Below are 11,416 nucleotides of genomic sequence, written 5' to 3' on the forward strand. Positions count from 1 at the left end.
CAAACTGATGGTAACCGTACTGTTAGTGCTTGAGAAAGGAGACCTAGGCTCTCCGAAACATGTCGGGCGAGTGACTTAAAACAAGTGAGACTAAACCGTAAAATTATTCTATGTTGCTGTAAACAAGTGATAATGATGAGCAACTTACTTGAGTGTGACGTCCTCCTGCAGCTGGTCGGGGAGTAGGTCCAGCAGCTGCGTCACGTTCAGCGCGTCCCACGCGCGGTTTCGCCGGAGCACTTGTTGCGTGCAGTTTATAAACGTCTGTATGTCTATGTCGGAGTCCATCTCAGCAGCGTTTCGCTACGTTTCACTAGAACGCTGTTACACTCGCGAAGCTTTATTTATGTGTGTGTTTGATATTAATGTCCATTTCAACAGACTTTCGACAGTTTTTCACTACAAGGTTATTTAAGTATAGGTACACTAGGACTTTTGATGATATTGGAGTCAAACTTTTAATTATTATCATTTTGCCATTTCACTTCATTAACGTTATGCCAATAGAATAAACGGTTTCAGTGTAGCTTGGCGCAGATGCCAGATGCTATTTAGTACGATAAGGGTAAAGTTTATTGAAAAGACAGCTGACTGACACCCACTCCAAGCTACGATTTATAACACTGATAATATCGTTCATGATACTTATCTAGATTCTTGGTAGGTATACTAATAACGATGTTCGTACAAGCTTTCTTAAATGGCATTATATAATATAACACAAAAGAATTGAACTTTTAGATCCTATTGTTTCACTCTTGAAATCATAATTTATTATTCGCACGTATTTTTTTCATTCTATTCATTTTTTCTTTCTTTGTGACAGCAAGAAGCGTGTACAGTCAGCAGCAATAGTTGCTAAGCGGGCGAGGTGTTCAAAATGATCTTGACATGACTTTATTGTTACGGAGAATAAGAGCAACTTCTGCTGCTGACTGTATTAAGTTTGCACATAACTGGCAAGCAGTATATGTTAAAATACATACTTAAGTGCAGGAAACAACCATTGTTAATTGTTTACTCTTTTAAGGAATTTATTGCAATTTGCACTTTGCACGCCTCCTAACTAATGCTTACACAGCAACTTCATCTTTGTCAGGCATTTTAAATCTGATCTAATAATAAATATGTTGAATATCAAACTAATACAAACCTAAATAAATACATTTTCCTTACATTAGTAGCGCAATGAATAAATATTTCGTAAATTTAAATAGGTAAACGTTATCAAGGCGCACATCGGTTGACCGGCTTTATTTATGTAGATGAAGAGTAATACGAAACGATTTGCCTCAATTACACTGCGATTGTAGTTAGATCCCTATTATTCCCTATGAGCGTTTATAGCTATCGTATAGGATGCCATAATATATGTTCTCCGCAGTCATACATCTGACTCGGAAATGAACCGCTGTGCGTGCCTCGGGGCGTTTCATTTGGATAAGAGAACTTACTTACTTAATCCTAAATCATACATAACACTCGTGCAGGTGTATATATTTTCGTGCAGTGAGACTAGTAAAATTTACTCAAACAAACCTAATGCATTTGAAAATGGAGCGTTGCATTAAGAAAGAAAGAAAGAAATCGTTTATTTCAGGCAACTAGTGGCCCATACATAAATACCATAATATATTAAGTCCACTAAATTTGCAAGAATGAAATTGCTTTGCTACTTAAATTTTAGTCAAGTTTACCAACGTTTTGAAAATTACCTACTTCACGAAAATGAATTAGATGCGATCTTTTCTCCTTAATAATCAAGACTTGAAGCACACCCAAGAGCACTTTCAGTACTATAATAAAATAGAAATTAAATAAAAGCATAACTTCGTAACTGCGCATTAGTGGCAATTTCTCCTAACTTGTTTTGTATTCTTCACGGTATCCTGCGCTCTGCGGCTGGGCGAGCACCGCACCGACCAACTTCACCGTCCAACTGCAGATAATTTTATTACCACATCAGTAACACACTAGTTTGTATCAGTTGTAAAAGCAGTAAATTTGAACAATATTAGCAAATCTAATTATACATCTGGGAGACCGAGCTTTGCTCGGAAAACATATAAAAACTCAAAAATGCGCGTTTTCAAAGAGATAAGACCTATCTAGATCGTTTTTTGGCCCCCAAAATCCCCATATAGCAAATTTCATCGAGATCGTTTCCGAGATCCCCGAAATATATACAAATAAATAAATAAATTTACAAGAATTGCTGGTTTAAAGGTAAATATTAGATAAGATATAGTACCTAAGTACTTAATTTTTATTAAAAATGTAAACACGTCGCTCAATTTCTGGAGATTTAATAAACTTACATACATAACGCTGACCTTTAGAAAGAAAATTATAAGTTTTTACTTCTTGGGACCATATTTTTTGCACGAAAAACGATTTCGGATATTAACACGGTTCGTGTCTTATTATAATTCCGGTTCATTGAGCCGCTTCAATGAGTTCTACTTAAGGTCAGGGAGGAAAAATGCTCTCGCGGGGCTAATAATATAAATGTAAGTCAATTCGAGATACTTGTTTCTCGGCATATATGTACTCTCCCCGGTAAGGTGGGAAAGTTCGCCGAATGCTCCGGCCCAGTGCATTGAATTTTTATATTTATGAAGACACTCGCCACGTGACAAGCACTTGATCCACCTAAACTTAATTTTGTAAATTGATGTCACGGCGATAATATAATTCACATGTGGTAAATAATAACTTCCGGTACACAAATCACTACATCTGTGAAATCCATATTACATTTTAGTATATATATATATATATATATATATATATATTTATTAAAAAGTTTTTTAATGCAACAATAGGCACAAACGGTGGATGTCAAGTGGTATTCTCAACAGTCAACAATAGGGGACGTACAGTGAGTGATAAAGGCATAGGTAACCGAGACATGGTTCGACTCGTGACAAAGGTCTTAAAAGTAATTTATTTCCTTGACTTCAGCGTCTGAAAGTTCATACAATGTCGGTGACGGTGTACAATTTGACGTGTGTGAATGTGTGTGTATTTAGGAAATAAGATTCCTTCTTATTTAGGGTGGAATCACATCTGTCAGCATCGAGCAGCATTTTATATATGAGAAATTGCTCGTTAGTATGAAGATGTTGTTAAAATTATTTAGGAATTTTGCAAGGTTATTTGTCATGCATGTAAGACTGTAGGGAGCAAAGTTCTTAAGTCTGACGATAGCTGAGAAAGTTCTTAGATTAAATTTATATAAATTAATAAAACCAATGAAAAAAATAATTACTGTTGGTTTACCTACTTGGGTTAGGTATATATTTAAGGGAAAAAATATTTTTCACCTCAGCAGCTCGAACAAGGGTACTTTGCTACTTAAAATGCGATTTTGCTCACTGTTTTTAAGTAGCAAAGTACCCTTGTTCGAGCTACTGAGGTGAAAACTTAATTGTTGGTATATCTTAAGAAAACACGAGTGAATAGAGGTAAGTGATGAAGAAGGAATACATTTTTCGGATTCTCTAATATGTTCTCACTGCTGAGGTGAAAAGTTTTGTGAACTACACGAGATCAAAGTTATTTACATCTCGTGCGCTTTTGAGTCCCTTACTACGCTCAAGATTCTAAATTAGATTCACTCGCTACGCTCGTGAATCTAGTATAGAATCTTTCGCTTGCACGGGACTCAAGATAAGCACTCGAAGAAATATCAAACTTTGATCTCTTGTTGTACAAATAACTATTATTGTTCTTTAGCGACAATCATCAAAGGCGATAATTAATGGCTTGCGTGACACGGTCCGTGTCACGTCGATATGATATTAATTATTATAACAAAGGTTTATTATCGAATTCCGTGACAGATTCAGTTAGACCAAGATAAGTCTGCAAAGATTTTGATGGCACGCAGTGCAAGTGTTATTTTAAACTACTATGAAATAATGACGTATAAATAACACTTGCACTGCGTATGCTTTCAAAATAGTATAGAATCTTTCGCTTGCACGGGACTCAAAATAAGCACTCGAAGAAATATCAAACTTTGATCTCTTGTTGTACAAATAACTATTGTTGTTGAGTATATAAACTCAAAGAGAATTGTAGTGCATGTGCTGATATGTCTTAGCTTATAGTTAATAGTTAGGTATAATATTACGGTTATATCAACGACTAAAAATAGGCATATTTATTAGTGACTGATGTTAAGTACCTAACTATATCAGTCATCCATCACACTCTCTTAAAGAGTGTCCTGATCTAGGGATCTATTGATCAACTATCAATCTATGTACTTGCAAAGGACACAATGTTTACATTTGACGTCCAGCTGATTACCTTCTACTTGTGTCAATACAAAATAGACTGACGGTATCTGTCATTATCCGTGACTAGAGATGGGTAGTGAGTAAATACTCACGGGTAAATACCGAGTAAATACTCAGTATTTACTCAATATACCCGTATTTACTCTTTTATACCCAAATTGGTGGGTATAAATTATTTAGAGTGCTGAAAGGAGCATATAAATTTGAAATATAGGTGTATTTTGTAAGCCGCTACTGGATTAAGTACCTACTCAAAATTGTAAGAAATGTATTTTTAAGAGGGGCACTCCATGTAACTAATTGTCACAAAAAAATATTTGAGAAACCACCAACGTGCTGCACATCATTAAATGGGTCTTTAAAAATAACTGGAATGTTTCTAAGAACTTTTTTGGATAAATTGAATATTTTTGGAAAAAACTGTTTCAAAAGGCCAAAACAATGCTTATTTCTCTATAACTTTCGAACCGAAGTTCAGAAAACATATGAAAACATATCGGGAGGTTAGCCGTATAATAGAGTACAAAAAACAATATTTTGAACATCATAGGCTGAGCCATTTTTGAGTTTTCTTTAAAAAATCCTTAATAAAAGGTCGTAAGTGCCGCGTAAACACGAACTTTTGCGCGACATGCAGTTATCTAGAACATCGATAGAATTTAAGTACCATATTTTTAAAGTAAATACCGTCTTATTTAAAACATAATTGTTAACTATGCATTATAACAATTTGCCTCTCACTGATAATTACCTTTTTTTTTCTAAAATTAAGCGTCCTATATGCTTTTTATTTTATAGATATTGTTAATACACGTTAGCATTGTTCAATAAAAGACAATTTTGTTCTTCAATTTCACTTTTTGAATATTTTATAAGCAATCGTTTTTACCCACCTAAATGAGTAAATACGGGTATTAATCGGGTGCTTTGAGTAAATACCGACTAATACTCAGTAAATACTCAGTATTTACTCACTCCTACCCATCTCTATCCGTGACATTACATATTAGCATATTTGAAATTAATTTGCGATGGGTCAAAAGTTAATTTAATACTATTTCATAAGTTGACAACTGAACAAGGCCATGAATTCATACCCTCGTTAAAAACAGACAGTTGAAATAACATATTAAGTACCTATTAGTTCTCGGTTAAATTTTTGCGCGTAGTTAGGAACAGGAATGTTGCGAATATCCGCTTTATTTTCAACATCCGCATTTGCATCCGCATCCGCATAAAATCGATGCGGAGTTAAATGCGGATGCGGATGTGGAACAGGTCGGTACAGGAATGTCTTAGCTTCGGCGTAAGTGCTAGACTGCTAGGTAATTTAGTCATTAGCCAAAAAAGACTTAATGTACGGAACCCTTGTGTAGTAAAAGTCAAGATGCTTGGTCAAACACTGATTTATTTCAGCTACCCACATATGATAATATCTAAGACTAAGACCTACCCACCTATGTACCATTATTGTAAATCTACAACACCTTGGAAGGCGAGTCCGACTCGCACTCCGGTTTTTTGAAATAAAAATTACTAAAATGTAACATTTGACGTTTTTTATGTACCTATCTTGACATCCGCATCCGCATCCGCGAATGTGAGCATTTAAAAATCCGCATCCGCATCCGCATCCGCGGATGTCAAAAAATCGGCATCCGCAACATCCCTGGTTAGGAAAATCTGCGGCGAGAAATTGGAATCCAACTGTAATCACTCCCACGGGGAATACTCTCGTCCTGGCCATATTTTTTACGCTTATGTTCTGTATTATGTAAGGAGTACCTACCTAGCCAAATATTTACTTACTTTAACACCGATATAAAAAATATACTTCTAGGGTCTGTAGACTTGAGTTTATGGTTTAAATTTTTTTTTTATTTCAAGTCAATACCTTCACGCGTTCCCGAGATAAAGGGTCTTGACAGACAGACGGACGGGCGGCCAAAAAAGTGATCCTATAAGGGTTCGGTTTTTTCCTTTTGAGGTAAGGAACCCTAAAAGTACCTACCTATGCTAGTACATACCTTAACATTCATTAAAATTGTTCTCTACCCCATTCACCTCTAAGCTAAGGTCGTAGCGCTACGTCGTAGCGGCGCGCTCTTTCTTTCTTCCCTGGTCGTAGTCGATTACATGGGTATTGGGGCCCGATTCGGATTTTGTAATAAACATCTATTAGATATCTTTTAGACATCGCCAAGATACGATAACGATATGATTAAGATCTAACCTGTCAAATTTGACATTTCTGCGATTCTGGAGATACTCTTGAACGATTTCCACAATATATTACTTAGAGATCTAATTCACATCTAATCTAGACACGCGGTAGCGTGTCCAGCCAAGTTCAAAGAAAAAGGAACTGGCGACGCAGCAACCGTGTGTAATATTTCGAGACAAATCCTTTATAATTTCAGGATTTTCTACACAGCACAGAACTTGGCACCCATATAGATCTAAATTCTTTTGTCGGCGAGTCAACAACGACACATATTCTTAATGCCTATTGAACTTGGCTTTCATTTCACATTTATGTTTTTGTTGGGATAGATATCTAACACGATCTATCGTAAAAGTGACATTGATTGCCCGAATTGCGCTGCAAAAGAGAACTAGTTGAAATCTAAACTATAACGTATCTAGAATGGATCTAGTACGTGTCGTCTCTTGTGAATATCTTGAAGTTCGAATACGGCAGTTAGGCATGTAGCAAAATCCTTCGTATAGATAAAACGAGGCATAACGATGTGATTAGATACGACTTCTCGGTTAAACAATGATCGTCAGCAAAAAATATCAATACCCACATTTTTAAGTCGATTTGAGTTAAAACCAAAAAAGGTAGGTAAGAATTTGTTTTCATAATTATATAGAGTTAGACCAAGAAAAGTCTGCAACGATTTTGAAAGCATACGCATTGCAAGTGTTATATATACGTCATAATTTCATAGTAGTTTAAAATAACACTTGCACTGCGTGCCATCAAAATCGTTGCAGACTTATCTTGGTCTAACTGTATCTGTCACGGAATTCGATAATAAACCTTTGTTATAATAATTAATATGATATCCACGTGACACGGACCGTGTCTCGCCTTTGATGATTGTCGCTAAAGAACAATAATAGTATTTTATGCAACCGTTGTTTAAGAGAGGTCAAAAAAGGCGAGTGGCGTGAGTAACAATTTGAGGCGAAGCCGAAAATTGTTAATAAAGACGCCACGAGTATTTTTTGACTCAGTTAAACAACGTTGCATACAATACTTTTTCTACGACCAAGCACTTACTTTGAAATAAAATTGTAAATTTAACAAATATTTTTAATTCAAGAAGTAGCAAAAATGGAGGGTACGGACGGGAAAAGAATGAATGAATGAATTAAATTAAAAAAAAAAACATGTCTATGGTTCACTTATTTGTCAGAGATGACATTTAAAATAAGGTTGGCAACACTGTATTTCATTCAATATTTTTTAAGTGTTCATTAGGTTATTCGTCGACCGCCATTTTGGTAACATCGCCTCGTGATTCATTTCTTTGTTTTTGCTTATTAATATTGTTTAAAGTGTAATATTGATAGCGTATTATGCAGTAAACTAATGTGGAAGTGTGCAGATAATGAAAAAATAATCATGAAACGCGTTTAACCACCATTCTGGCGTCAACGCCGGGTAGCCCACGCGGGTTCTTGTAAAGTCCAGCTATCGCCTTACAAGAACTGAGAACCCAACTACTTACCGAACAACGTCGTGCTCTAGAGCATTTATTTTGGTATTTCTACCTCTAACCGTGGCTGGCTAGAGCCCTAGAGGCCATAATTTTATACTTTTATACCGTACACTGGCTGAATTTTATTACAAATAATCAAAATAATAATAATTCGATCCCACGTGGGATCCACTTTGACGTTGGCGAAATCATCGACAGTATCGATGGAGCCATATTACCCAAAGATTGATTGAAGTGTTCATTACACGAAGTATCGTAAAATCGCCAAAAAGATACTGCGTGTATGCACAAATTATTTTTTGGGGAATAGACTAAAGACTTGTCATGACAACTATAAGGTAGGGTTTTAAAGGTGTGTGCACGACCCTTTAAATGACAAATAAAAGTACGGGAGTAGAAAAAATAATTTATCGCTGTAGTGTCTGTCTATGCATGCTATCGGCGATTGGATAGGGGAAACTTTGTTTCGTCTCCTTATATAAAATAATCACGACTTTTTTACATAAATACATAGCCTTTACGATTTAGCGAACGGGCTTAATTTTGTTACCTATTAAAGCAATTAGCTATTAGTAGGGCGATTAGTGGTTGTGTGAGAGTTAGAGTCTAAAGTTTAGACTTGGCGATCTATAGAGGGGAATACAAATACAACCCTTTCACAATTTTTTTTGCTCACAAGATAACTCTGAATATACTCGTAATTTGCAGTAATAATTGTAGTTTCGGTGTCTACACGGGGTAGCAAGATATCACTCGTATCTTAATCTGACGCGTTCGAGTAAACACAAAAATCCCCTCTTGGGCTCCCCTACTATTAGTAAACAACACAAATAATATACAAGAAACGTCATAACGGCATTAAGCGTTTAAAATGACGTATCAAAACAACAATAGACTATCGCGTCGCACGGCCAAACGCTTGTCTTTTTTCTTATAATAAAATTCAAACGAAAATATTTTGTTGTATTTAAACAGTGTTTAAATAAACTTGAAAATTTATGAAAAAAAAATCCCAAAACGAGTTATTAAGTATAGGTCAATCGACCATATTATTAATTAGATTGTAACGTACTTAGATTACTTACGAAAATTTTGATACTGAATAGTTTAGAACCTAAACCTTTGCAAAAATATCCTTGTCTTAAATTACTAATTATCATACATTTAATCACTTATCCCAAGATGTATGCATTGTACCTAAAAGTTTAAACTCATGATAACTTTCGACAAACAGCAACAATTTTTATTTATTTACGGTTTATTTAAAAAATGTACGTTACTATTACACTTGTTTTTTTTATTTTGATAAACATAAAAAAAATGTTTTTAGTTTATATTGTAAAAGCGCCAAAACGGGGCGGATTCCCTTACACGTGATGGTCTGACCGCGCGCGGCTCATGACTGACGCGGCCGCTGTTTCTGCGGGAGCGTCTCCTAAGCGTTTTTATTAAAAACCAGTCAACTGCTCCGAACAGATGCTTAGGGATTTTCTCATTTGCCATTAAGGTCACTACTAAGAAGTGAAAAGTCCTCTACACTAAACGAAATGTCTTAGTTGTTTTTAAAAAGGGTAAGATGATATCGCTTAGCTAAAAACAATACAGGCTTTCGAAAAAAGGCGTAAAACTAATTTCTACTATTATTTTCCTCAACAGATTTAGGTATAGGTACAATTTTAAATAAAATATTTTGAGTTAAGCCTTTGCCTTTTGTTAGGGTTTTTCAGACAAATTTTAGACTGGTATTTTGCGTAAAACATCCTAATTTATTGACTGAATATTTTATTATTACAGGGTTAATCCTTGAGCAAGAAAAGTGTTGAACCGTAATTTTTTACTGTATGATCTTTACTTAGGAAAAATAGTGAAAATATTCCGGTTTGCCGTAGTACTTCAGAATTATTATAAGGAAAGCCTGCAAGTTCGTGCGTTCATAATTTTATATATTATTTCGTATATAGGGATAAACATACGAACCTTAAATTCGGTGTTTAATAAAATAAACCTAATTTTTTTTTAAACTAATACTGCTTAGCAACAAAACAGTAAGTCGAACTTAATTCACAAATCAAAAAACATTTAAAACAACGGGTTGCACTCAGGGAGTGCCGGCAAATGTGAAAACTCAATGACTAGTGCAAACCGCACTATGTATAATTGAGGTTAACGCCATCTAGCGTTACTTCGTCGCATTACTTGAAACCCCTAAGCACATCACTGTTAGTACTCGATTAATACCAGTTAGAGCGGAACTCACTAGATGGCATTTAAATCAATAAAGAAAAACTCAATGACATTACATGTAACAGTTTTCCGATCAGGTCACGGTCACGTGATCGTCTTACGGTCACGTCATCATCTCTCGCGTTTAACATTTATTTCCCCACCTTAAAAAGTGCACAGCGCCGCTAAAGAAGTTTTCACTTCAAAAAATGATGATACGGAACCCTCGGGGCGCAAGTCTGATTTGCACCTAGCCGGCTTTTTCTTTAATTTCAATGTTTAACACATTCACTGCCCCCGACGCACATGTGCGTCCCCTGTCATACAATACAAGTTTGTTCCTAGGTCACGCCCCCTGGCAGTGAATGCGTTAAAGTCATATTATAGGCCAATTTGAGTTTTAGTCTATTTGACCTTTTTCCGATATGATCCTGATCTGTCAGTGTCAAAATCAAGTGTCATTTCTTCAACCAAAAACGTCACTTTTGACACTGACAGTATTATATCGGAAACAGATCGAAAAACTTGAATATAAATCTCTTAATATTCTTAATTTTTTTTTATGGAAAATTACGTAGCTTGGCTCGCGGTCGTGTGCGCTTCTCAATCACCACATTATATACCTACGCGGAGCGGATATGTCGAAATTGGTAACAATTTTGTAATTGAATAACACGACGTCGTAAATCTATATAAGTAGGTACCTATATAAATTTGGCGACCATCTTTTCGTGCTAACCGATTTAAAGATAATAAAACTAATAAATGTCTCCGTACCTCCGTTTACGCTAAGTGTGCTAACCGCATTATTAGACTTAATTATCAAGCCACTGAGTATCTACGTCACGGAACCTAGGTACCAAAATTTCAGATAAAATTTTAATAACAAGAACAAAGGATCAAATAGCTATCGCAGTTTGACATATTTTTTCACCTTCTGACACAAAGCATGTCACTGCACACGCTGGCTTTAACGTTTTTAGCCACCGGCCATAGGTACTCGTAATAGGTCTTCAGCTCGTAATGCTTCCAAACGTATGCACGAACTTTATATCAAATAATGTTAACACAAAATAAAACACAACTTAAATGAAAAATTATTCCGTTCTTTATGGTACAGTATATACCTACTTAAATGCCGAAATCAATACGCTG

General features: G+C 35.5%; 1 protein-coding gene across 1 annotated transcript in view; it reads right to left on the reverse strand.

Moving 5' to 3' along the window:
• LOC134658386 (tachykinin-like peptides receptor 86C) overlaps positions 1-390 on the reverse strand; it is a 49,455-nt gene extending 49,065 nt beyond the window's left edge. Inside the window, exon 1 of the mRNA XM_063514072.1 lies at positions 149-390. Coding sequence (XP_063370142.1) covers positions 149-288 — 140 coding nt within the window. The 5' untranslated portion in view covers positions 289-390. The remainder of the gene's footprint in view (positions 1-148) is intronic.
• Positions 391-11,416: the final 11,026 nt, after the last annotated feature.

Source organism: Cydia amplana, chromosome 2 (assembly GCF_948474715.1).
Source record: "Cydia amplana chromosome 2, ilCydAmpl1.1, whole genome shotgun sequence".
Taxonomy (NCBI): domain Eukaryota; kingdom Metazoa; phylum Arthropoda; class Insecta; order Lepidoptera; family Tortricidae; genus Cydia; species Cydia amplana.